We start from the raw sequence: 27,407 nt of genomic DNA, 5'->3' as shown, positions 1-27,407 counted from the left end.
AACCAAAAAAAGTATTTATCCCTCCTGTTTGAAAAGGAGTAGTAGGAAGTAAATTCTAATGAGTTCCTTCCCATATTTACCTCTTCATAGTGTGAATGCTGATTCAGCGTTCACACTACAGTTTTCTTGTAAATTTTCAAGGCAAATTTCAAGAAGAAGGAGGTAGAGTCCAAACCTGCAGCACTGCTGGCTGTGACTAGCTCGGACGTTAACCAAGCAAAAGCCACTTCTTTCTGAGCCAGAATGCTCGCTGTCCTCAAGGAAGCTGTGGTTGATGAAAAAGTTTTATAAATTAATACTTTTTTAGATTTGGCCCACCTCAAACTGAATTTGAATAGGCCTGGTTTAGACTGCTCCAAAGTTAGTAACATTTACATTTTGTGGTCAAATCTTACAAATGTTGTCTACGCCGTCTGATCCACAACCACTACAAGTTATAGCACACCGTTTCTGACCAAGCTACAGGTTTGGATGAGTTTTTGCCTGTGTTTTTCTAAAGCTTGGGAGGAGAAGCAAATCAAAAATGATGTGACGAAATGGGCAAACAACAGGTGAATAGTAAGGGTGCTTCAGTGTTTATGCAATGGCATCCTTAATTAGTGTCTTTAAATCTATTAAAAGAGACACATTGGATATCAGTATTAAATGAGTATTCACTGTTTTTGCACAGTAGTTTTTTTTGTTCATGGTTCCTGTAAAATTAGTTTTGACTCATTTTATTAATGTTACAATCTTGCATTTCCTTTTTTATTTAGTAGTTTAATAATTCAGAATCTGTTGGTAATTCTATTCATGAGCCTTTACTGTTTTTAGAAAGGTGCCTGCAAGTCATGCAAGACCTTTACTCATCTTACACTCAGGTTACAATTGGACTCATCAGTTTATATTTAATATTTTAGGTCTTGCAGTTGCTGTGGTTTTGTTTTCTGCAGTGGGCTAAAAAAGGAAACCTCTCAACCTTTATATATTGTGTTCACTTTCACATGATTGGCTTGAACTTTTCAGTTAGGTTTGCATTGATAGGACCCTTCAGGAACAACTTTGTAACTTTTTAAAAACTGTATAAGATGTTACAAATCTACAATAATTACCTAACAGTCAACCTGTAAATGAACTACTGCTGAGAGCTGTCAGTATTAGCAAACTAAAGGCCTTGCGTTCCTTGAACAATGCATATCTCCCGCTGCCTTTTATTCCAGAGTTTTAATCTTCTGATGAGAAGGAATGGAGTTGTAGCCATTTTGGGAAAAAAAAACCTTGAAAATTACATTGTGCACGGTTTCATGTGATATGCCAAGATCTCTGTTAGCACTTGGAGGATGTGTTGGTAATGATCTCAGCTGCTACAACACCATGTTTTAGACCATGGTGTTGTAGCTATTTTTGTGTTTTCTAAGGTCAGTTGGCTGTGGTGGCCATCTTGAACTGGGTTAACTTTAAAGATTTTTCAGTTGTAGATGTACATGCAGTGTTTACTTCCTGAGAATGTCATTAAAATCTGTCTGTGGTTCATGAGATATTTTGCTGACAAACAGACATAAAACACACACAGAGACATGGGCAGAAACAGTATCGCCCATTTGCCTTAAAAATAAGCACAGCCTGACAGTGTGGAGATCAGAAACAGGTCAGGGAAGTAGCTGCTCTCAGTCCTCAGGGTGATAACAATGATTCAGCTGGTGGAAGATGATGATGATGATGATGATGTCAGTGAGCGTGCTGGGTTTCCCTCGCTCTGCGCTGTCAGGACGAAGAATCTCTGTCCTGTGAGCAGTCAGGAGACGGCGGTATGAGGACGAAAGCTCTGATTGGCTGCCTCAAGATTACTCCCTGTGATGTAACAGATGATAAAGGACTTCGCTCTCACCAAGGAATAGAGCAGAGACGCTGGTCAGTAGTTGCCCTGTGATGGAATTGCAACCAGTCCAGGTGTCCCCCACCCCTCTCACAGTGATTGCTGGAGATAGGCACCAGCTCCCCGCGACCTAGAAAAGAGAAGCGGGTAAAGAAAATGGCTGGATGAATCAGTTATACCAAGTCCTTCATTGTTTCTCAGGTTGAACGCATGCTGTATACAACCCCAATTCTAAAAGAAGGCAGGATGTTGTTTAAAATGTATGAAAAACAGAATTCATTGATTTGCAAATCTCATAAACCCATATTTTATTCACAATGAAACATAAAGATTTCAAATGTTGAAACTAAGAAATTGTACCATTTTAAAGAAGCAAGGTTATTTTTAATGTAATGGCAGCAATACGTCTAAAAAAGTTCGGTCAGGTCCATGTTTCCCAGAGTGCACCACCTCTTCTTTTAACACCAGTCTGTAAACATCCAGGACCTGAGGAGAGCAGCTGCTGGAGGTGTTGGAGGTTTGTTGTCCCATTCTTGTCTGATGGAGGATTCTAGCTGCTCAACAGTCCTGGATCTTTACTAGATTTTTTGCTTCATGATGCCTTTAATATTTTTAGTTGGTGAGAGGTCTGGCCTGCAGGCAGGTCAGTTCAGCACCTGGACTCGTCTTTTATGAAGTCATGCTGTTGTAATGGAAACAGTTGGTGCTTAAACCTGAAACAGCCCTCATCTAGATGAGAGCATAGATTGCTCTAAAACCTGTATGCACATTTCTGCATTGATGGTGCCTTTCCAGATGTGTAAGCTGCTCCTCCCAGAGGCACTAATGCACCCCCATACCATCAGAGAGGCAGGCTTTTAAACTGTGTGTTGTTACCAGGCCAGTTGGTCCCGCTTCTTTTTAGTACAGAGGCTGATGTGGCATCTGTGGTTTCCACAAAAGAATGTAACATTTTAGTATGTCTGACCACAGAACAGTTCTCCATTTTGCCTCAGTTCATTTGAAATGAGCTCTGGTCCAGAGAGGACTGTAGCATTTCACATCTGGCTTCTTCTTTGCCTGATATATCTTTAAGCAACATTTATGGATGGTATGGTACAGTGAACTGTGTTCATAGACAATGATCTGTGGAAGTGTCCCTGCAGTAATTTCCACAACAAAATCAGACCTGATTTTAATGCAGTGCTGCCTGAATTTGTCTTTTTCACCCACCGCCGAAAGGCAAAAGACGGGTGAAAATGTTTTTTGCCCCTGTGTCTTGTGTATATGTGTGTTTATGTATTTTTATTTCACAAAATATCTTATAGAGATAGATTGCAGATAATGTGGTAGTAGCTGACAGTCATTTACAACACATACTCTGAAATGCGACATCTTGTTATACCACATAAGATTTTTAAGGTTTGACCAAATTGGCTATAACTCCATCTTTTCTCAACATAAGACGATTTTAGTTTTAAGCTTTGGCATGAAAGGCAGGGGGCTTTTAGCCCAGTACAGGTTTCTGGTACAACAAAACAAATCAACCTTATTTTTTACTGAGGTCCAGCTTTAATCTGCAATGGCTTTAAAAGCAACCTTCATTGTAAAAAGCAGACCTCTGTGCTCTTTCTGTCCATCTATCTTTGCAGATTTTAAATAAACCAGCAAAGAGAGGCTCACTGGTGGCTCATCCTGCTGCTCTCTGAATGACTTAATTTAATTGGACTAAAGCGGGCAGCAGAGTGAACGTCTACTTTGTTCTTTTCAATTGACCGTGACTTTCAGACAGAAGAATCTACTTTCAGACTAAAGCACCCCTTTAACCTGGCGCCCCTCCCAATCGGAACAAGACAGTAGAGATTAAGTTTGACCTTGGTGGGATGTTTAGATGCTCCTGAGAGTATGTGCTTCCTGGAAGGTGAACTACTGTATCTGTAGTTCCTAAAACATGTCGTGTTTAGGAAAAGTTTGCATCAGATGCCAAACAAGAAATGATTTTTTAAAAGCACAGTTATGTGATATTTGTATTTGGCGGGGGAGGGGGGTTCTGGGAGTTTCATTTTAATGATACTTCCAGAAACTAAACAATAGATATACATAGTAGTGGGGCAGACGTTGGCTTCAATCCCTGAATCTCTACTACACCCATATTTTTATAAATTCAGAAGGTAGATACATTTAAAAGCTTCATTAATATAGTAATTAGGCTAAGTAGATCTATACAAGGTAGGGAAACTACTAGTTAGCCCTAAATGTAACATGGTTAAATAATTTAATTACAAAAAAAAGTTGTGATCCATGACACTTAAGGAAAACATGGAGACTGCGTCTCCCACGCCTCACTGACTTTGGTCTAACAATCAGTTCAAAGAGAGATGGGAGATCGTTCCCTCCCAAAACAGGAGTGGTTTTCATCCTAACTGGTGCACAAAACAACACTGATTGTATCATGAGCAAAGAGCATTTTGTGGAAATATTAATGCAACATCTCAGGACATCAGCTGGGAAGTTGAAGGCTTCTTGGCTTCCTGGCTTCCAAATGGGTCTTCTAAATGGACAATAACCCGAAGCATCCTGCCGGATTAGTTGCAGAGTTGTTTAAAGTCAACAAAGTCAATGCTTTGGAGTGGCCATCACAAAACCCTGATCTCAGTCCCATAGAAAATGTATGGGCAGAGCTGAAAACGCGAGCAAAGCGACCTACACACCTGACTCAGTTCTGTCAGGAGGAATGGGACAGAATCCCAGCAACTACTGTGAGAAGCTTCTGGAAGAAAACCCAAAACATTTGACCCAAGTCATACAGTGTAGAGGCAATTCTGCAAAATACCAAGAAAATGTATGCAAGTTGTAACTTTTAAGAAAATGATAAAAAATTATCTGTATTTATTCATCAATTTAACAAACATAAATATTTTTTTAATCCTAACTGACCTAAAACAGTTAAGGTTTAGTGTCAGACAGTAATAAAGAAATGGTTCTGTCTTTTTATAGAGTGTATGTAAATATCTGGTTCACATAATAGTTAAATAAGATCCACCTGTGAGTAACTAAGTGTAATTACTGACAGGAGATTTAGGCCGACCATGGTGGAGAAAATGTCCCATTGTACGTCTTTTCCCTGTCCACAGTTTTCTTTGTTATGTCCATCTCCAGTCTGTCTGCTTCAAGCTGCTGTCCAATAATTTATCTTTTAATTTGAGTCTCACAAATGGAGTTTTAAACAGACAGGGTTAGGGTTGGGGTGCTGTTTGACACAGCAAGGTAAGTCTGATAGGATCATGTGTGTTAGTAGTGGACGCATCAGTGAGCTAAAGCCAGCAGCGTGTGTTAGTGGAGTAGAATTATTCCTGCCTCAGTGAGACTATTGGTACTGCCAGCATTACTGATCCCTGCCTACAGGACAATTTGATAAATCTAATGAATGCAGGCACTGACATATCCTGCCTCATAACTGCAGAGAAGTAAAAGGCTAAGAAAGAATCACCAAACAACATTTTAAATTCCATTTAAAAGAGTCAAAATAGCTGAAAAACAACCACAACAAAACAATATACAGCAAGCTAAGTAATTAAGTAATTTATAGTATTCATTAGGAGGAACTATTTTTAGGGCAAAGGGTTTTTTTAGTGCTCCATCTGCTCTTGTAAACGGGTCAGCATCATATCTCACAAACCACTGGACAGATTTTAGTGAAATACTCAGAAAGTAAATCACTGGATGTACATCTACAACTGATTACCGTACCTTTTGGAGTCAGCCCAATTCAAGATGGCCACCACAGCTAAGCAACCTTAGCAAACACAAATGGCTGTAACTTAGTCAAATATACTGCTATTGATAACTAACGCATCTTGTAAGATATCACAATATCCCATGAGATTACACATAATGTTATTTTTAACAGCTATCACTCCATCATTTCACAACAATGTAATGAATAGAAGGTTTACAGCATGAGGAAGCCAGATCCGCTGGTATCAACATGCTGTTGGCTAAACACTGCAGTAACCTACTTTTCCATTCTCTCCTGCATCCTACACACTCGCACCATCTGGACCGGTTCCTGAGAACACATCTCATGTGGAGATTCTCCTGCTAAGAAGTGCATGAGTGAACAGACACGTGCTGAGAAAATCTGTGACATGCTCCATTGTTAAGGTTCCATAATCCAGGAGATTCCCCTTTTTACAACAACTTCCTTTAACTAGTGATATGCTGAAGGAATTCTGAAGAGGGTCAATGCAGCAACTGTCAGAACAACTTTCTTTGATAAAATCCAACAGCAATTTAAGCGTACTTATGCAAATAAAGACCCAGCATTCATTGAAGGAATGCACATTGCCCAAAGCTTTTAAACTAAAATCATCTTATTAGAGAAATGATAGTTGTAGCTAGTGCTGGGCGATATGGAAAAGATCCTATATCACGATATGGATAATTTTATATCACGATAACGATATATATCACGATATACCCCAATTATGTACGTTGTCAAATATTCTCTGAAAAATATGAAAAAAATAATCTAATTTCTTACCTTTTTCAAGCTTTATTTTGAAGTGACATTTAACTGAACTTTCACAAATGAGATCTGCTGCATTTTAGTGCAGTAATATATATGTACCTGTTAGACGTAACAGTATGAAATGACAACAGACTCTTATCTTCGGCCGGCTATAGTTTCACTTTTCACAACTTTCCCCGGCTCTTTTACAACTTGTTTGTTTGCACTTTTTGGATTGTTAAATAGTCTTTTTCGTGGTTCTTCTTTAAGTGATAGAAGAGGTTTGTTGTGTTGGTGTCAGATGAGAAAACAGTCTAATAGCAGAGTTAGCATTAGCATTAGCAGAGTTAGCATATTACCTTTTTCTGCTCCGTGTCAGACTTCTTGAACCTAATCACAGACGTCCCCCTGGTTTTGGTAAAAGTCTTTCTTCTTGGGCTGCCTGCTAGCTGTCTCTGCTTGTTGTGACCCCGGGTTTGATACTTCATGTGTCTCCATCTTTCAGCACTTATGGTGAAAACACGGCGCCGCTCAGAAAGCCGCTGCTGTAAAGCATGTTGCAAACCCACACATAAAGCAGCGTCATGTCGCAAAACGGAGGTTCTTCACAAAATAGTTATTTTTTCTTATTATTAATCACTTGTATAAACTGAATGTATGCAAAGTGACAACACTAATAGATTCGTCGTCGCCTACGTTATGAAATATTTACATGAATCATTGATACAGTTATGATAGAAACGATAGAGACGATAGAAGAAAATATATCACGATAGACACTTTTCTATCGTCCCCACAATATGTATCGTTATATCGCCCAGCACTAGTTGTAGCCATTTTAGTCAAACCTGGAGCATAATGTTATGCACAGTCTCATGAGACGTCATGCTCAGTATGTTGTGAATGACTCTCAGCTACTACCACACCAATTTATAGCTCAAAATATGCAAATTTGACTGAGTTATCTCCATTTATGTGTTGGCTAATGTTAATTAGCTGTGGTTTTGTGAACAAATTCAGTTTGCAGTAGGCAGGGGGTTTGGGTTCCTAAAACAGCACTAGTTAGTGCTGGTTAACTGATGCTAGTGATAGTACCAGCTAGTTAGCATCAACCCAAACTCATTATTTATTAAGGCTGATTTTGGGTTTGTTTTCTCTCAACTTTTAGTGGCTCTAATTTACCAAACTAGTTATTTTATAATAAGAACATGTTAATATTAATAATAGTATTAATATTTTGGTAGAAAACCTAACCTGGTATGCTGCCTCACACTGATAAACAGAACCTGCGGTTGGCTCAGTCCATATTTGACCCAGAGATGGATTCAAAATTGCGTTATTTTATAACCCAGCAGTTTTTACTGCGTAAGATTGTCTTATTTTATCAAACCTTAAAAATGATGTCATTCACAAAATCATGCAATATCACGAGATGCCATGCTCAGTATGTGCTGCGAACGACTCTCCGCCACTACCACATCAAAATTTAGCTTAATATTTGTAAAATTGACTGTAATGTTGATTATCTATGGCAGCCATCTTGAATTAGGTTGGCTCTGAAAGTTATTCAGTTGAACACGTCCATCTAATGATTACTTTCAGAAAGTTTCATCTAGTGGTTGATGAGACATTTTGCTAACATACAAACAAACACACACGCACAACAAAAATAATTATATTCCCTTTTTGCTTTTCGGTGGTGGGTGATAACTAACAAATCAAATCTGTTGTCTCTGATCTGATCCTGACACTGTTCTCTTTGTTTTGTGTGCAGGTTTTAGGGTTTGAGGTGGACTCAATCAACTCGGTGCAGTTCTCCAACCACACAGGTACAGTACGACTACACCTTTCTGTGGATGTGTCCATGTTACAGTCGGTGTGTGTGTGAGTCAGTCAGCGCCAGAGTTTTAAACTGAGAATCATCTAATGCTGAGAAATAATGGAGTTGTAGCTATTTTGGTCAAACGTTATGTGTGATCCCATGTGATCTGGTGAGATATGTTAGTGCTCATGTGGATACTTATCAGCTATGAAGCTCAGCTACTAAAACACTAAATTTGAGTTTAATATGTGTAAACCTGACCGAGTTATAGCCATTTTTGTGTTTTATAAGTTCAGTTAGCTGCGGTGGCCATCTTGAATTAAGTTGACTTCCAAAGTGAATCAGTTATAGATGTACATCCAGTGATTTTTTTTTCTGAAAGTTTCATTAAAATCCAGCCAGTATTTCCTGAGATCAACCAATCAGAGTTGACTCCATTAGGTAAAGTTTTAAAAGCAGGTCTTGTTCAATCAGTTAGCACTCAGAGTGTGTGTTGGGGATGAGTCTCATCTGCCAACACACCAAATGTGAGCTCAGTATCTAAAATAAACAGAGTTCCAGCCAATTCTGTGTTTGCTACGGTTGCTTACCTGTGGCAGCCATTTTGAATGGGTCTGATTCCAAAAGTTAATTAGATGTTGATGTACCTTCAATGATAATGTTCATGAGATATTTTTTGAATGAAACAGACAAAAGAACAAATACACACACGTACCATTGACCGTACACTGATGAACCTCTGACGTGAAGCTGGAAGTCAAAGGCAGAACAGGACCACCCGTCTGTTGGCTCTTGGACAGGGTTCTTCTCTATGTACCATGTGTATGTGTATGTGTTTTTCAGGCGTAGCTTTTTTTGACTCATGTAGTTCTTATCTTGCTGTCGTACGTTCAAATACTCATTTTGTTTCTAATGGATGTGCCTCCAATGAGTTGTTTCATTCTTTAAAAACAGCTCATGTAACATCATGATTGTGGGTGGGGACGCTGGTTCCAAAAATTCATCAGTCAGCAGTGTAGCTTTAAGATGGAAAAAAAGTCAAATATTTATTTGAAAAGAAAAAAGAAATATAAATCAGTACTTTTGTGTTTTAAGTAAAACTGATTTCCCAATCAGCTGAGTAAGCATCGTACCCAGGGCTGTCAGCAGAGACAAACCCAGCACCCAGCTGATGTTACATGTTGAAGTGTGACACACAGACCAACACAAGGAGCTCCAACATGGCCGTCTGTGGACCTGAAATCTTCTTAAGTTTCTGGTTGACAAACACAAAAGCTATGTCTGGGTCTTCAAATGTTTGGCTGGGCCATTCAACCTGGTGATGTGTAGGGTAGCTGGGTACTGGAGGCTGAGTTTAACATTAGCACAGCCATGTTTCTCCTTCCTCACTGGGGTGAAGGCCGTACTGCATCTGGCCACAGTCACAGTCAAAGTGTCTACCACCGCAGAGAGCTTTGTCATATTAGCTTGTGTGCTAGTTAGCTGGTAACTGTGCTCATTAACAGTGATCTCAATATCAGAAAGAATTCCACTTCTCAGAGTGACTTTTTCCTCCAGCAGTTTCAGAGCAGCCGGCGCTTCCTGATATCATCGACTCAGGTTTGGTGATAATTTCAGCTTGTAGGTCATCTATCATTACACTGTTGCGTCACAGCATCTTTTCATTAACATGTCAGTCCTGCCAGACTGTTTCTTTGTCTGAAGACTCAATATTTATCCAGTTAGGACTCAGAGGATGTAGAGGCTTTAATAACTCTTCAAACATGTAGCCATAGCAAGCAATGAGCAGACTGTAAGTGTTAAATAAAATATATTATGTTCATATTCCTGCAGAGCTCACACATAGCATGTCCTACTCCATGCACACTCACTGGAAGCACCCAAACTTTGTTTGTCTGTTAGCAACTTATCTTAGGAACTACTGGATGGATTTAATGGTAACTTTCAGAAAATAATCATTAGACGTGTGTCTATAAGTGATAAACTTTGGAAGCTGCTACAGCCACAGACCTTTGAAAACACAAAAATGGTTACAACTTTGTCAAATTTACATATATTAAGCTAAAATGTGGTAGTAGCTGCGAGTCATCCCTAATACATACTCGGAGCGTTACACATTGTGGGGATCTTTGTTTAAAACTTGGGGAATAACAGTCATCTCTGTTTGTCTGTTAGCCAAATATCTCATCAACCAGTGGACAAACTTTAATGTAACTTTCAGAAAAGAATCATCTGATGTACATCTGCAACTGTTCAACTTTTGGAAACAACCTCACCAAAGATGGCTGCTACAGCTAATCAACATTAGCCAACAAAAAATGGCTACAACTGAATTTTACAGCCGTTGAGCTAAAATATGATGTGGTAGTAACTGAGTCACTCACAACACGAGCTCTGAGGTTTGACTAAACTTTGTCATTTCTCAGCATAATTTGATCTCTGGCATGAAAGGTGGCGGGCGATATGCATTCATCCAAGCAATGCTGGGTCTTTAACTGATTCATTTAACACAATGCAAAATGGTTAGTCGCATTTAAAGGGGATAAGAACATCTTTACCAGGAAGAATAGATTTAAAATTTTAAATCCACAAATATAGTATTTGATTTTCAAGGTTTAAAGAATTGTGCATAAAATATTCCACCTTAAATGGTCAGGAATGTTATGAGCAAAGGCAACTGTGTCTTTATTTAAAAAACAAACAAAAAAAGTAGATTGTTATCATTCTGGTTCACATTATAAGGCTATCTAATAAAAAAATAAAACTCAATATTTTTGTCACGTTCATGTTTGCATTGGTTGTCTTTAAAACTTGATTGGTTAGAAAGTGGAACCAGAATGAAAACAAACCTACAGAATGTTTGTTCGGCATCTTGTGGAGCACTTTGCTGTCTCTGTAGAAGAATAAGTTTTTGTTCACTTGCAGAAGACCCCATTCTTCTGTTAATAAAATGTCAGTGGCTGCTGTGTTACGGAAATTAGCCAAGTGTTGTATAAGATGCTTTCTTTGTCACTGTTCTTCTCTTGCTCTGTTTTACATAGATTTAGATTTGTGCAGGGCAGATAAATTTGAACACCTGTCTTTTCTTCCAATGGTCTAATTTCAGAATACAAGCTTTTCTAAGTTCCTTATAATTACCCCCCACTCAGTTCCAATCAGAAAAAGGCCAGCGAGTTCTTTGATGTCTGATTGGTCACAGATTTTTCTGTGCTTGTATTCAACTTAGACACCCAGGTGTTATTTAAAACAGCATAAAATGGTAAAAGTACTGCAGACTGAGGGTAAACATAATTGTAGTTGTTGTGAAGGCTAAGTGTTGCTGTGTGGGTGAGCTCTGGGAACGAGATGAAAGCTGTAGTTTGTCTGCTTGTATCCATTTTCTTTTTGTTAAAGTAACCCTACAAATACCATTTATCAACTTAAAAACCCAACAGTGATTTTTTTAAAACACTTAGGGTCATTAGGCTAATCCTGACCCAAACTAAGGTGGTGATGTAAGAGGAATGTCTTCGGTCTATTGAAGTTTTGATTTAGTGGTTGGCTGAGCCTAAAAAGAAAGCCCACTCTTTTCACAGTTCTTGGGTTTTACCTATCAGGAAACAGTAAAAACGATCAGGTCTTTACCTGGTTTTAAAATGATTCAAATCTAATCTCAGGTGTAGAAAAACGCACAATGTCACCAGGTCAAAACAAAGCCAAAGCAGAAAAACTGTGTGTAGAACAAAGAAATTAAAAAAACTTTGCTGCTTCCACAGATTGTAAGACTGTGGTTCCCAAACGTTAGTAAAATATCACTGGTAAAGTCTTATGATCCAACCAGGGCAGTTTTTGTGTATAAATATCACTAATAACCACAATAAACAAGGAAACAAAGACATAAAGAAACAAAGTCTCATCTACTGTAGTATTTTTAAAAACCAATTTATCATTACTGTTTTTTTGTTTTGTTTGAGTTATGAGAAAAAATATTTCATGAAGAATTTTTCCTACATTTATTTAAAGTTTTGGAGATTATCTGAGGACCCCCACCTAATGTTTCCTGACCCACAGTGGGGTCCCAACCCCAACTTGGGAATTACTGTTTTAAAAAGTTCATTATCAGCCAGGAGCTGCTGTTTAAATGCAGTAATCAGTGATCATCATCTGGCCAAAGACTGCATATTATAATATTGGGCCCATTATGTGAACCTGGAAGTTAAAGCTGGAAGGGAGACAGAACCCTAAAGGCTGGTCCCAGTACAAGTTTTAGGTAAACAAACAGGACTTTGCCCTTTTTAAAAAGTAAAAAATACACCTCAGATCAAATTTTCAGGTCCTGTTGGTTCATGGTTTTCACCTTAACACACTTAGCTTGAATTATTTCTTTCATGTTTTAATAAAAAGGTCATGTGACAACATGTTTATGTGCAGAGGAGTAGGCGGGACTTAAAGCTCAACATCCCAAGCGTGCAGACGCTGGTCCCAAAACTACAACATGGCGTCTAAATGTGGGTCCTCCTGGCTTCAGTTTCCAACAAGAGAAGGTGGGGACAGTTGGTTAATTACAGGGGCCTGCAACCTGTGGCTCTCGGGCCACATGTGACTCTTTGGTTCCTCTGCAGCGGCTCTTTGTAGCTTTGACCAAAAATAACAGGAAAGCTTAGAACCACATTAGGAAAAGGTAATTGCAGCGGTTTTCTTGTCCAGTTTACTGCAATATATAAATTAAATTTCTACAACAAAAAGATACTATTAAGACAAGAAACAAACATATTAAATAATTGTTTGTTAGCCAGTGTATCACTTTGTTAATTGACCTCCCAGCCACATAGGCTGGTCTTCTTTAACATTTGAACAGATTTACAGTATGTTATTGAGGGGAAAATACAGAAAGAGCATTTTTGCCTACATATTATTCAATTATGAGTTTTTGGAATCAGGAAAAATATCAGGAAAAATATGGAAATCATACAGGGAAATCATTTTGAGAACAATGAGAATTAAAATTAAAGGCTTGTTTTTCATAACAGTCGGACTAAAGATGAAGTAAATAACGCTTTCAGTCGATATTAGAGAAAATTCAGTGAGTCAAAAGGTAAATACCCAACAAACTGTCCCAGTTTTTATATTCACTCAAAGACTTTACTGCGAATATATGCTTTGGTTTTTCAAAGTGGGGTGCTTATTAATCTTCTCGCATAGGCCTTCATAATTGAAGTGGTTAGATTTTGTCAAAGGAAGTACACAAAATGTTTTCCCTTTTTCATAAGAGTTTAATCTTTTCCTTTGTCCTAAAATGTAAAAATAGTGATAAATGTCACCAGTTGATTTTAGTTCTTTAATTTTCAGAATAGAACAAACTATTGTTTTCTACATAGTATTTATATACAATTTAATAACTTGGCTTTATTTCAACCTTTGGGTAAGTTTTGCAACTCTGGACCAATTACCTTTAATGGGAGAGGGGCAGACGTGGCTCTTTTGAACATAAACGTTGCAGACCCCTGGTCTAGTATTAGAATATATGTCATTGTGCTGCTCTGGAGCATGCAGGAGTGTGTTAACACATGCCAGAGAAGACAGCAGCAACTGTTGCTGCCCCTCAGTTTGATTAGTTGGTTTTAATAAACAATTCTGTTCTGTAGTTGGTTTTAAGTAAGTTTTAGTAGTTTCAAATTATTTAATTGACCTTTGTGGTTTTTCTTTCTTTATCAAAGAGGCACAAACACATTTGTCAGCTTCTCTACATAGGAACGACAGAGCTGAGGGCCAAGAACTCCATCTTTATCTGACTGACCTTCATATAAGAATGCCAGACACTCCAGTGCTGCCCTAATCAAATCTTGTGTATTGGAAACTATGATTTGTAATCTCCTCGTGGAGAGGGAATAATTTGGTGTGACATATTGAAGTAGACCTTTGAATCTGAGACCGAGTAAAAGAGGGAGAGAAGGCCTGATCACATTGAAATGGGAAAACAAAAAGATTAACTGAATGAGAGTCAGTCAGGGAGGAAGATGGAGGGAGTGGAGGGAGTGGAGGGAGTGACGTGGCACAGCAGTGAACAGCAGCAGGCGGTAGGATTGCGACAGCAGCGTTGGATGACGACAGAAGCAGCGCACACACAGCACTGCTTTCAATGCTCACGTCTCTTTCTTAGACCCTTTGGCTTTCTCCTGGCTTGTTGCTTAGCAACTAGATCTCCCTCCAAACACCACCACGTGACCTGGCTGTGACTCACCTGAAGCTGCGACATCATCGGCCCGCAGCAAACATGTCAGACAATCACCCACCAAACATGGTGCTCACGTCACATAAATGGTCAACAATGTTTTTAAAGCAGCTGTGTAACACACACACACACACACACACACACACACACACACACACACACACACAAAAAGCAGACAGTGGAGGAGTGTTTGTTGGGAGAGGGTCTTCATCTTGATCAAGCATCCTCCCTGTCCCTGTTTGACTCCATGTTTCATCGTTTTTAATTAGGTTCCAACTTTATGGAAAGTTTTTGTGTATGCTTGTGTTTATACTTCATCCTTTGCTCAAATCTGAGCAAAGGTAACGTGTTAAATAGAAAAAGGTTTTCAATCAATTAAAAAGTCATTTTATCTTGACTGTACTTGAGGACTGGGCTTCTTGTGAAGTTTGTTGCAGAGATTTAAAGAGTATGAAACACGGAGAGAGTTGGTACTCAAAGCAATACAACAACAAACTGAAGTTTTTCATCCTGCCAAAAATCTCATTTGAGCTTTTTAGTCCCTAAAGTTAGAACAAGACGTTTTAAAAACAGCTTTGTTCCTGCTGCTGTTCATGAAACAAACGAAATGATTCCGACGCTCTCAGACGTTTTTAACAGAATTCATTTAAATGAAATCTACTGTTATTTTTATTTCAACACTTTTTATGTATATTTTATTCTAATTTTTAGGTCTTACTCTCCTTTTCTGTGTCCGACTTTGATTTGATTTGACCTGATTCAAGATGCTTTCCACAGCTTAGCGAACTTAGCAAACAAACATTTTAAGAATATTGAGGTAAAATTCGGTGTAGTAGGAGCTGAGAGTCATCCCCAACACATACTCTGAGCGGTATGAATCATGCAGCATCTGTGTTCAAACTTTGCCACTAGTTATTGGAGTCACCTCTGTTTGCAAAGTACCTCGTGCCCCACTGGCAGATTTTAATGAAACTTTAAGGAAACAATCAATAAATGTTCACTACAATTGATTAACTGTTGGTGTCAGCCTAATTCAAAATGGCTGCCACAGCTAACTGACCTTAGGAAACAGATATTGAGCTACAATTGGTGGGGTTGTAGCTGAGAGTCATCCTAACAACTGACTCTCAGTGCTAACACATCATGGAAAATCTGACAATATCACACGAGAGTTCACATAACGTCATTTACAAGGTTTGACAAAAATGGCTACAACTCCATCGATGATTTTAGTTTAAAACTCTGACATGAGAGGAATGACAGGCCTGTAATTAAAATTTGCTATGCAAAGCGCTACTACAAATTTAAACGAGTTATTTAAGCAGTTATACCCACTAAAATGTTATAGATGATCTAAGAACCCAGTTTGACAGATCCTTCAGAGTCTTGACAGTCACTGACAGTCCACCAACACACCTTCAGTCTGAATCAACAATAACCAACTCAGGAGGTGTTGTAAAAATTCATGACAGCAAAGAATTTAGGTGTGTTTAGTTTATTTACATGTGAACCAGGAGAGTTTAATGTTGTGAACCCCGATCCCAGGAACAATCCAGATGAGACCATACTCTTTTTCTTCCATATTCACCATCCCTACCCACTGGTGGGTAAGGAGCCGGAGCTTGAGTGGCAGACTGAGCCATACCAACTTGATATAGTTGGGCTCACCTCTACGCACAGCTTGGGCTCCGGAAGCCAGCTCCTGGAGAGGGGCTGGACTCAGGCAAGTATGGGGATATTCACAAGATAACGCAGCTCTTTGTTTTTCTTCTTTTCTCCTCTCTACAGGTTATTCTCATTGGAAAGGCCAGGTGTTGACAGCAGATGAGCTACACGTTCTTTATGAAGGAATCAAACTGAACAATGTGCACCATTACGACTATGTTTTAACAGGTGGTTATCCAATTTTCACCAGGAGGCTGGCGTGTTAGCCAGAAGGGCTTTAGCAGATTTTACATGAGGATAATTTGAATGTTTGGATCATTTTAACTTAAAATTTGCCTGATTTAGAGATTTACATGTTGCCATTAAAAAAAACTTTCTTTTCCATCTCTTTATATGAATATACTACCCTCATTATCACCTGCTGCCAAAAGACAAAAGGTGGACCTGTGTGTCTCACACAGTCTGACTGTTAGCAAAATATCTCATGAACCATTTGATGAATTTTAGTTAAACTTGCAGAAAGTAATCACTGGATGTACATCTGCACGGATTAACTTTTTGAGTCAACCAAATTCAAGAGGTCTGCCACAGCCAAGTCATCTTAAAAACAGAAAATGGCTGTATTTATGTCAGTTTTACAGATATTGACCTAAAACTGGGGATGGAAGTAAATGAGATGGAACCCCAACACATGCTCTGAGTGCTAACACATTAAGCTAGATCTTTGTTTAAAATGTTGCCATTAACTATTTGGAGTCAACTGTTTGTATCTCATAAACCACTGGATTTTAACGAAACTCTCAAAAAGTAATTATTACATGTAGCTCTCCAAGTGTATAACTTTTTGAGTCAATCTAATTCTATACTGTAACTATAAGTCTGAACTTTACAGATATTGTGCTAACATCTGGTGTGTTAGTAGCTGAGACAACACATATTTCAGGCAAAAACAGAGATACATTGCAATATTGCATGAGATTGAGCATAATGCTTTTTTCAAGGTTTATCTAAAACGGCTATCAGTCCATCTTAGTCTAACACCCTGGAAGGAAAGGCAGCGGGTGATATGTGTTACTTCAAGGAAAGCTAGGTCTTTTTCATGAATTAGATTTTTTACTTGCATATCTTTTTCTGTCAAACATAATTGTACATTTACTTTTTATTTATTCTTTTTAAAACTTTCTGCCTACTGTTTACGTACATTTGATACAACTTTTATAGAACCACTATTTCTGATGAAATTTTTTTTTTGACAGACCTAGTTTTTGATGTAAAGAATTTTGAATGTCTTGTGCATGATGTGTGTGTTTAGGGTATACCAGAGACACATCCTTCTTGGAGATGGTGGTGGACATTGTTCAGGAGCTAAAGAGAGCCAATCCTAACCTGGTTTATGGTAAGCAACTGTTTAATATATTCTACAATTTAGTCATTACAGTGATCTTGAACATTAACAGCAAGTTTTTGGTCAGAAAAGTTTAGTTTTGAACTCATTATCTGAAATATACTTTGTATTCTTATGTTCACCATTTACAAACTCTGCTTTTAGGCTGATTGCTTTGTTGTAAACATTTCAGACGTTTTGGATGAAAGCGAAAACCTTTAGGTTACTGTGATGATCCCAGTTCTCTGAGTAGCATGAGTGAGTGTCTCCCATTGGGAACGCCTTTAGCGTAACCTCATCAGAAGCTACTATTACTTTAAGCCAGCCAGGAGTGGCTGGAAATAAGCCTGTCAGTGTCAGAGAGAGCAGGGTCCCTCTCCCTATTTATAGGGCTGTCGCTGCACTGACATTTTATTCAAAAGCTGTTTGCAACAAGCAGAAGTTCTCCCATAGCTACCGTCCCTCTCTCAGAGCCTAGCTTAACTGTCTGTAGACGTGTGTCACAGGAGCTTCTGATGAGGTCACATCGAAGGCGTTCCCAATGTGAGACACCAAAGGAATGCTATGAAAGACAACAGCGAATTAACAGAGAACGAAAACCTGCTGGAGTGCACAATTAGATGACTGTCCACTTTCACAATCCAGGAAGTCAAACTGTACATTTTAAGGTCTAACTGAGTGTCTTTCAAATGTATTCACACCCCTTGAACTTTTCCATATTTTCTTTACATTACAGCCACAAAGTCAAAGTATTTTACTGGGATTTTAAGTGACAGACCAGTAAAAAGTAGCACACAATTGTGAAGTGGAAGAGAAAAACGATGCATGGTTTTTAAAAAACTTTACAAATAAAAACCTGAAAAGTGTGGCATGCATTTGTATTCAGCCCTCCTGAGGCAGTATTTTGTAGAGCCACCTTTTGCTGCAGTTACAGCTGCAAGTCTCTTGGGGTTTGTCTCCTACCAGCTTTGCACATCTAAAGACTGACTAATTTTTGCCCGATCTTCTTTGCAAAACAGCTCAAGCTTTGAATTGAGAACATCTGTTAACATCTATTTTCAAATTTTGCCACAGATTTTTGGTTGGATTTAGACTTGGACCTTAACTGGGCTGTTCTAACACATGAATATGCTTTGATTTAAACCATCCCAGTGTAGCTCTTCCTATCTGTTTTGGGTCGTTGTCCTGCTGGAAGGTGAACCTCTTCTCCTGTCTTTTGCAACTTCTAACAGATTTTCTTCCAGTTTTGTCCTGTATTTAGCTCTATTCATCTTCCCATCAACTCTGACCAGCTTCCCTGTCTCTGCTGAAGAAAAGCTTCCCCACAGCATGATGTTGCCGCTACCATATTTTACCATGGGGATGGTGTGTTCAGGGTTTTCCACCACACTTAGCATTTTGCATTTAGGCCAAACATTTAGTTTTGGTCAGATCTGTGCAGAGCAGCTTCTTCCACATGTTTGCTGTGTCCCTACATGACTTTTGGCAAACTGCAAACAGGACTTCTTCTGGCTTTCTTTCAACAATGGCTTTCTTCTTGTCACTCTTCCATAAAGGTCAGATTTGTAGAGTGCATGACTAATAGTTGTCCTGTGGACAGATTGTCCCACCTGAGCTGTGGCCCTTTGCAGCTCCTCCAGAGATAGCATGGACTTCTTGGTTCCTTCTCAGATAAATGCTCTCATTGCCAAACCTGTTAGTTTATGTCAGGGGTGGGAAACCATTTCTATCTCAGGGCCAGTTAAAGTCTTAAAAAGTCCTCTAGGGATTAACACTCAATTTGTAAACCCATATGATGAGACATTCATAAATTTATAAAACCACAGTTATCAGTTTTTTGTATTTATTTTTTCAAACATTTAATTTGCTATTTTTTTTTTCAAAACCCAATAGAATATACCGTATTTTCCGGACCATTCAAAGCCTTCAATTTTCTCAAAAAACGACAGTGCACCTTATATATGTAAGAAGTCTTAATGTTTTAGTACGACTTTGGTAAACTACAAAGCTGCACTGCTTGTAGCTTTAAAGATCAGTTATAGTTGTGCAGGGCTCCGTGTGCAGCGCGCGGATCTAAGCAAGCAGTGTAGGCGTTTATACTTGACGCTTACGCCGGTGCTGTATTCTTCCGTGAGTTTTAAACCGTTTGATTATCTTTGTGATCTCTCATAGAGGGATCATAGAAATGCTGATACAGGCGAGCCAGCTTCGCTAGAATCCGCTTTGAATAGAGCGCGGCTACAAGAATTGGAAGGTGCCCAACGATCCGCCTTATAGTCCAGTGCGCTTTATATATGACAAAAGTTCAAAAATGGACCATTCATTGACAGTGCATCTTATAACCCAGTGTGCTCTATAGTGTAGAAAATACGGTAATAGTATTATACCTCCAAAAATGAAATGAGGCACATGCAGTAGACTGTATATAATACAAATGATTATTTTCAAGTATTTCTACTTGATCTCGAGAAGAAAATCTATTTCTTTTGAATATGAACAGGTCAGGTGTGGTACTTTAAAGGTTATATTAATGCAGTCAGGTTGCAACAGCCTCTTTGCTATGAATTTACTCACCACAAAATTTGCTCTCATAAAGTTGTCTCTGTTCCTCTAGGGTCTTGTAAACGCTGACTTTGTACATCCAAACTTCAACAAGCACAGCTCTTATCTGTCCGCATCTGTCCTTTCAGCTGCTCTAGTTTAACATAATTCATTATCTCCAGAGCCTTTCAACGAACTAAACATACTGGTTTCCTTTGATGAAAAAATTATCGCTTTTCCACTTCTCCTTAAAAATACAGAATTTGGCATTCATTTTTTTTCAATCACTATGATTGACACTGGCCAGTCACCCTATCTTGTGCTGACCCTGATCCTGGATCAGATATATGCATTACTGTCAATTTTATCAAAGAAATGCCATTGTTTGTTGATGCTTTTTTTTAAATTTTTTTTGTTTTGTTTTGTTTGAAATTGTGTGGCGGGCTAGAAGGGTTCTAAAGGGTTCTGGCTAGGAGTCTGGAGGTTCCCCAGTCCTGGTTTAGGTGGACGGCCATGTCTTGGTAGGTTTGCAGTTATGTAATACTCTTTCCATTTTCAGATAATGGATTGAAAAGGGCTCTGTGAGATGTTCAAAGCTTGGGCTATTGTTTTATAACCTAATACTGCTTTAAACTTCTCCATAACCTCTTCCTGACCTGTCTGGTGTTCCTTGATCTTCATCATGATGCTGTTTGATTACTAATGTACTGTAGCAAACCTCTGATGCATTCGCAGCACAGCTGTATTTATACTAAGTTTAAATCACTAATTTTACTAATTAGGTGATTTATTAAGGCACTTGTTGCCCTGGATTTTAGAGGTTTTTCCAGGAACTTTGTTTTTCTCCCACAGATCAAAATTATGCGGGTTTGGTTACCTGATGAATTGTCATTAGGTGTGAGTGAGAGTATGAATTGTTGCCTATTTTGTTCGTCTATGTCTGGCCCTGTGATGGACTTACGACCTGTCCGGGGTGTACCCCACCTCTTGCACAATGACTGCTGGAGATAAGTACCAACTCCCCGTGACCCTGAACTGAAAAGCAGGCAAAAAGAAAATAGATGGATGGATTTTAGTTAGATTTCTGTAAGAGTTGTCCAGAGCCTTTAGCATCTCAGGGCAATGTACTGCTGCCAAGGTGCTGTTTAACTGCCTTGGTGACCTCTGGCATGGTTATGGACTAATCTATCCCTGAGTCCTCAGACTCTGCCTCCTCAAATGTGGGCATGGTGAATGGACTGAGGAGATCTTCAGAGTACTCCTTTCACTATCCAACAGTGTCCTCAGTCAAAGTCAGCAGTTCCCCACCCAAACCAAGCACTGCTTTGGATAGAACCTGCTGTCCTGGCTCTGGACATTGTGTGGCTGTCATTGTTGGCACACATTTTCAATGTCACCTATAGGAGTGATTCCCAACCCTGGTCCTCGAGGAACACTATCCTGCATGTTTTAGTTGTTTCCCTGCTTTGACACACCTGATTTGAACGAGGGAGTTATTAACAGGCTTCTGCAGACAGAAAGGACCTGCTGAAAAGCAGGAAACGATGAAAACGTGCAGGATAGTGTTCCTCGAGGACCAGGGTTGGGAACCGCTGACCTAGAGGACATGGGTGTTTGTCCCCATTTTTAAAAAGGGGGACCGAAGAGTGTTCTCCACTTACCAAGGGATCACACATTTCACCTCCCTGGTAAAATTTACTCCATGGTGTTGGAAGAGAGTCTATGACCGATCAAAACTTGAATCCAGGAGGAGCAGTGTGGCATTTGTTTGGGTCCTGGAACAGTGGACCAGATCTTTATCCTTGCAGATTTGCTAGGGGGGTCATGGGAGTTTGACTATCTAGTGTATGTGTGTTTTATAGATCTGAAGAAGGTGAAGACCGTGAAGACCGTGTTTCCTTGAGCATTCTGTGGGGGTGCTGTGGGAATATGGGGTGCCGTGGTCAACTCTAAGGGCTATCAGGTCCCTGTATAACCAAAGCAAGAGCTGTGTTTGTGTCCTTGGCACAAAGTCGAGATTGTTCTCAGTGGGAGTTAGACTCCACCAGGGCTGTTCCTTGTCTCTGATCCTGTTTGTGGTGTTCAAAGACAGGATCTCAAGGTGCAGTCATGATGATGAGGGTTTGAACCTCAGGGTCTTGACTCTGCTTTTGCAGACGATATGGTTTTGCTGGGGTCTTCAGCCTATGACCTTCAGTGTGCATTGGGGTTGTTTGCAGCAGAGTGTGAGGCAGCGGGAATGAATGCCAGCTTCTTTAAGTTGGAGACCATAGTTCTCAACCAAAGATGAAATGTTCTGTCTGGGTTAGAGATGAGCCTTTGCTTCAAGTGGAGGAGCTCGAGTATCTAGGTGTCTTGTTCACAAGCAATGGTAGGATGGAGGGGAGATGGATAAATGGATTGGGGCCTCGTCTGCAGTAATGAGCTGCTGCTCCTCCTCATCAATAGGATTTAGCTGAAGTGGTTTGGGCATCTTTGAAGAAAGCCTCTGGGTGCCCCCCTCTGGAGGTTTTCTGGGCACGTCGCACTAGGAGGAGTAGGACTTGCATATAAGGGTCTGACAAATCAAGAGTGAAAACAAGGAGCTTTTATTCACTGTGAGGGTTGATTAGCTGGGATGATTACAGATTATTAACAGGTGTCGATGAGAAGGCAAACAGAGATGCTGAGGGAAATCACTGGCTGAAAACAAGGAAGACAAAACCTAAAAATGCCAAGCTGAATCAAGTAATTAAAAACTCTGGAAGTCATAAACTATACAAAAACATCCAGATAAATCTGAAAACACAAAGAACTGAAAGTTAAAATTGGAAAATAACTAACCAACCAAACAAAAAGTATCAGAGTAAAGATGGCTGAATACAAATGCATTCCATTTTTCAAAAAAGAAAATTTTGAAAACCATGTGCCTTTTTTCTTCCGCTTCACAATTATGCACTACTTTGTGTTTGCTCATCACATAAAATCTGAGTGAAGTACTTTAAAGTTTCTGGATGTCTTCTTTTTCTTTTTCTTCTGGCTGTTTCCTTTTCAGGGGTCTCCATGGCGAGTTATCCTCCTCCGTCTAACTCTGTCTTCTGCGTCCTCTGTCCTCCATGTCCTCTCTAACTGCATCCAAATATCTCCCTTTTAGCTTTCCTCTTCGTCTTTCCTCTTTGTCTTTTTCCTGGCAGCAGCATCTCTAACATCCTTCTACCAATATACCCTCTGTCCCTCCTCTGCACGTCCAAACCATCTCAGTCTGTCCTCTCTAACTTTACCTCCCAATCATTCAATCTGTGCTGTACCTCTGATGTCCTCATTCCTAATCCTGTCCATCCTTGTCCCTCCCAAAGAGAACATCAACATCTTCAGCTCTGCCACTTCCTGTTCTGTCTCCTGTCTTTTTGTCCGTCCCACTGTCTCCAAACCATACATCATAGCTGCTCTCACCACTGTAACATGAGTTCAAGGGGTATGAATGTTTTTTGAGGCACAATGAATTATATTAGAAAGTGTAAACCCAACACATAAATGTTACAATATACTGTATGAACTGTAATGAATAGTTGGAAAATATTGAATATTTTGTTGTTAATGTGGACATCTTTGTGGATATTGGTCAGTTTTTTTTTTCCCAGGAAGATATTTATTTGACATTTTAACAAATCAAGTCTTGACGTTTTTAATTTTACTTACCTTACACTGGTCAGTCACAGCTGATTTAAAGCATAATTTTGTGGATTTTGATAAACACTTGAAAAGACATGATTCACTGATGATTTAAGGCTATTTTATTATTAAAGGTATGTTGTTTTAGATGATATTCTTTTGCTGATGTTGGTCTAATCTTTGGCTGAAAAAAGATTTGAAACCTTGTTTTCCTGCTACCACAAAGTAGACAGAAGTACCAAACACAATGGGGGGAAAAAGCTGCAACAAATCAACAAGTAGAGTGAGGGACATTTGTTTGTTGTTATGTTTATGTTAACTTTTAAGGTGAAGATGAAGATGAAGATGAGATGAAATAATTAGTTCAACCTTCTGGATAAATGTTTTAATTTTCACTTTATTGGAACATCTACATTAATATTAAATACTTTGTTCTTTTTGACACCATTTACATGTAAAGTGTATTTTATGCAACTTCTTGTAAAACCTTTACATGATTAGCAGAGGCTTTTCTTTGTCTTTTGTCAGTGTTTTGACGAGTTCAGATCTACTAATCCAGTTTCATGCCTCCCATCACTGCAGTGTTTATGTAATCTGGTTATTGTCTGAGATCTCTGATGGGTGTTTGATTCTGATTTTGTGTTTATCCTTTCAGTATGTGACCCCGTCCTTGGAGATCATGGCTCTATGGTGAGATTATAAACAAATGTGCCTGTTTATCTGTCATAGCTGCAATGACTTATGTGTATTTGATTTTAACCAAGCTTGTATACGTCCCTTTGTATGTAGTTTGTGTGTAACTAAAGGTGCCAACATACGGTGGCCAACAGGTGCAAATGCACAGCAAATGGCTAAACGCGCTGCAAGCACAATAATGATGCAAACTCCAAAACAAATAAACACAAAAAATGAATTCAATTGAAAAACATGCAGCTAAAGATAAATGCTGCAATCACACAAAATAGACAGAAGCAAAAGGAAATGTGCTGCAAAAACCAAAAACACTAACAACCCCCCAAAACACCAGCAAGTAGGAAAAAAGCTGCAAACAGAAGTGCCCCAGCCCACCGGGGGGACTCAGGTTGGATTCAGCGATGTCTTCCTGCAGTGAGATGTGGGTCAGACCACCTCCGTGTCTCCCTCCTCCTAAATGTGGGGTTCGCTTCAGGACCATCAACAAGTTACCGAACCAATGACACCTGAAAAACAAAAACTACTGACCTCCATGTCATGTGACCTTTAAACCAAGAGTTAATGTTGAATTCTTTCACGAGACTGGACTAATAAGACACACCTAACTGTAACTGATTTGAAAGCATTTTATGTTTTTTTTATTAGTTTCACTAGTTTTAGTTTTCAGCTAGTGGTCTTATTTTATCTTTTCTTTTCTTTTAGATTATAGTTTTTTTTTTACTACCATTAGCTTTTAGGTAGCATTTTGGTCCTTTTAGCCAGTAGTTTGCTTTTCTTTTAGCTTTTAGCTAATATTCTGCTTCTTTTAGCGTTACCAACTCAGTTTCAGCTTCTTCAACAAATTTCAGCCGTCATTCTGCACTTAGCATCACACTGCATTTTCACAAAAAGTGTAATTTCTCTAGTTTATCCATTTCAGAATCTTTGTCCTGTATCTCATCAAACATGTGGCTTGATCAAGAATATTGTGCTATGACTTTAAGTATTGGGTACGTCAAACAAAGACGAGAGCTGCAAAAAAAATAAAATAATTTAAAACTCAATGCGATTTTAGCTAAAGATATAAAATAACTCAGCCCTTTTCAGAGCTTTATAGCTCAGACATACTTTGAAGTAGAAACGTAATAATAAATGTTTAATGTTTAGCGGGTTACAGAAAGTTGGACTTTACATGTCTAAAGAGGCACTTTGACATCTTTGACGGTGCCACAGGCTTCAGTTATATTTTAGCTCAAAAACCTCTTTTTAAAACTGGAAGTGAAGGATCACTTTCTCTGGTCGTATCTCCTACATAAAATAATGTAGAAAGATCAAAATTCTGCTGCTCACAGTTTAAGAATGTTTTAGGATCTGACTTATAGTTTTTGCACAGCGACTGTTTGTTTAAGGCTTACTTTTTAGTCTGCTTTAGTTTGTCAGTTGTGTTTTCTTTATGGTTTTAATTTGTCTGTTTCACAGTACGTTCCTCAGAATCTTTACCCGGTCTACAAGAACAAGGTGGTTCCTGTTGCCGACATTATTACTCCTAACCAGTTTGAAGCTGAGTGAGTGTTTTAACAACCTTTTTATCGTGTTTAATTTTTATTCTTTTAGGTCTAACAAGAGATGTTTTTAAAAACAATATTACAAAGATGTCACTGTGTGAAAAGCAAAAAAATATTAATTAAACTTTGTGGTCCTAAACCACACTTGTTTTCTTATTATTATCCCACTCATCTTGTTTCCTACTTTGTGAGAATGTGATGATTTAAAGCTTTGTCGTTCGATTTTTTCTTTTTCCTTTTTACTTTTTCACAGGAACATTAGAGATGATTATACCAGATTTATTAATGTGCAATGTCTTTTTTAGTAAAATATTGCATGTGGAGTTTTTGAAGATCTTCAGGCATTTAATCAAAATTAAGAAGAATTCAAATTACATATAACGTATTTACGTCTTACCTTCTATTCCAGAGTTGAGCAATATGACCAAACAGGTATATCTCAGTAATTTTACACAAAATGGTATTTTAAGTACATTTTGAATATTTTAGTGTCTTTTTAGATTTAAAAATGTTAAATCATCTTTGGTCTAAATCAGTTTAAAACTTGCTTTGATATGTGAAATCTGTGTGAGCAATAAAAAAGATGGAAATAATAGAAATGCATTGGGGGAAAAACATCCAACCTCGTTTTAATTCTGGGACTTTACATACTGGGACATTATTAAAATGTTCTGGTCTTTACCAGGATCTAAAATTATTTAAATCTAACCTCCAGTGAACAAAAACACACAACAGTTTCCACCATGTCATTATTTATTAAACAAACTGAAGCCAAAATGGAAAAGCTGTGTGTGAAACACTGCATCCATCCTTGGTGCTTCGACAGGATTTAAGAGGTTCAGTATCAGCCAGGAGCTGCTGATCAAATGTATTGATTACCTGATCATCATCAGTGAGATCAGCTCTATAAAAGCAGAGCTTTGTTAGTTTGCTGCTCTGGAGCGTACAGGTGTGTGTTAACACAATGCCAAAGAGGAAAAACATCAGCAATGACCTTAGAGAAGCAACTGTTGCTGCCCATCAGTGTGAGAAGGGTTAAAGGTCAATTCCACACTATTTGGACTCCATAATTCTACAAAGAGAAAGATTATTCACAAATGGAAATTATTTCAGACTGCTGCCAATCTTCCCATCCAGCAAATTCATAGTAGCAAATAGTAGCATTTTAGTAGTAGTAATTTTATTGCTCTTCAGAGAGATTTGGGTATTTTAAACCCAGTTTAAATGTGTTTTTGATGTTGCTGAAATCACAATAACACTGTAACATTTAAATCAAACTAAATGCAGTGACTTCAAAATAACTTCAGTTTACAAGTTATGTAATAATAACTAAAAAAAGACAATTTAAGAAGTGATCTTGATGCTGGTAAGGAGATGCATATGATTAGGAAACAAACAAAAACAGGTTTTGTCTTCTTGTTTGCTTGTGTTTTAGGTTATTGACAGGGAAAAACATCAGCACAGAGAAAGATGCTGTGGAGGTAAGGGTTAATACTCTTGAATCATTTCTGTTTTTTTCCCCTCAGAAGTAGCTTCTACCTCAGACTCTTTG

At 38.6% G+C, this 27,407-nt stretch overlaps 1 protein-coding gene across 1 annotated transcript in view; it reads left to right on the top strand.

The window, feature by feature from the left end:
- The window catches only part of pdxkb (pyridoxal (pyridoxine, vitamin B6) kinase b), a 38,534-nt gene that overhangs the window by 7,939 nt on the left and 3,188 nt on the right, over positions 1–27,407 (top strand). Inside the window, exons 2-7 of the mRNA XM_017435608.3 lie at positions 8,119–8,173; positions 16,166–16,270; positions 17,355–17,438; positions 24,274–24,308; positions 25,770–25,855; positions 27,291–27,336. Coding sequence (XP_017291097.1) covers positions 8,119–8,173; positions 16,166–16,270; positions 17,355–17,438; positions 24,274–24,308; positions 25,770–25,855; positions 27,291–27,336 — 411 coding nt within the window. The remainder of the gene's footprint in view (positions 1–8,118; positions 8,174–16,165; positions 16,271–17,354; positions 17,439–24,273; positions 24,309–25,769; positions 25,856–27,290; positions 27,337–27,407) is intronic.

This window comes from Kryptolebias marmoratus, linkage group LG22 (genome assembly GCF_001649575.2).
Source record: "Kryptolebias marmoratus isolate JLee-2015 linkage group LG22, ASM164957v2, whole genome shotgun sequence".
In the NCBI taxonomy this organism is placed as follows: Eukaryota; Metazoa; Chordata; class Actinopteri; order Cyprinodontiformes; family Rivulidae; genus Kryptolebias; species Kryptolebias marmoratus.
The sequence above is the reverse complement of the archived record's forward strand: the minus strand, read 5'-3'. Positions and strand labels throughout refer to the sequence as shown.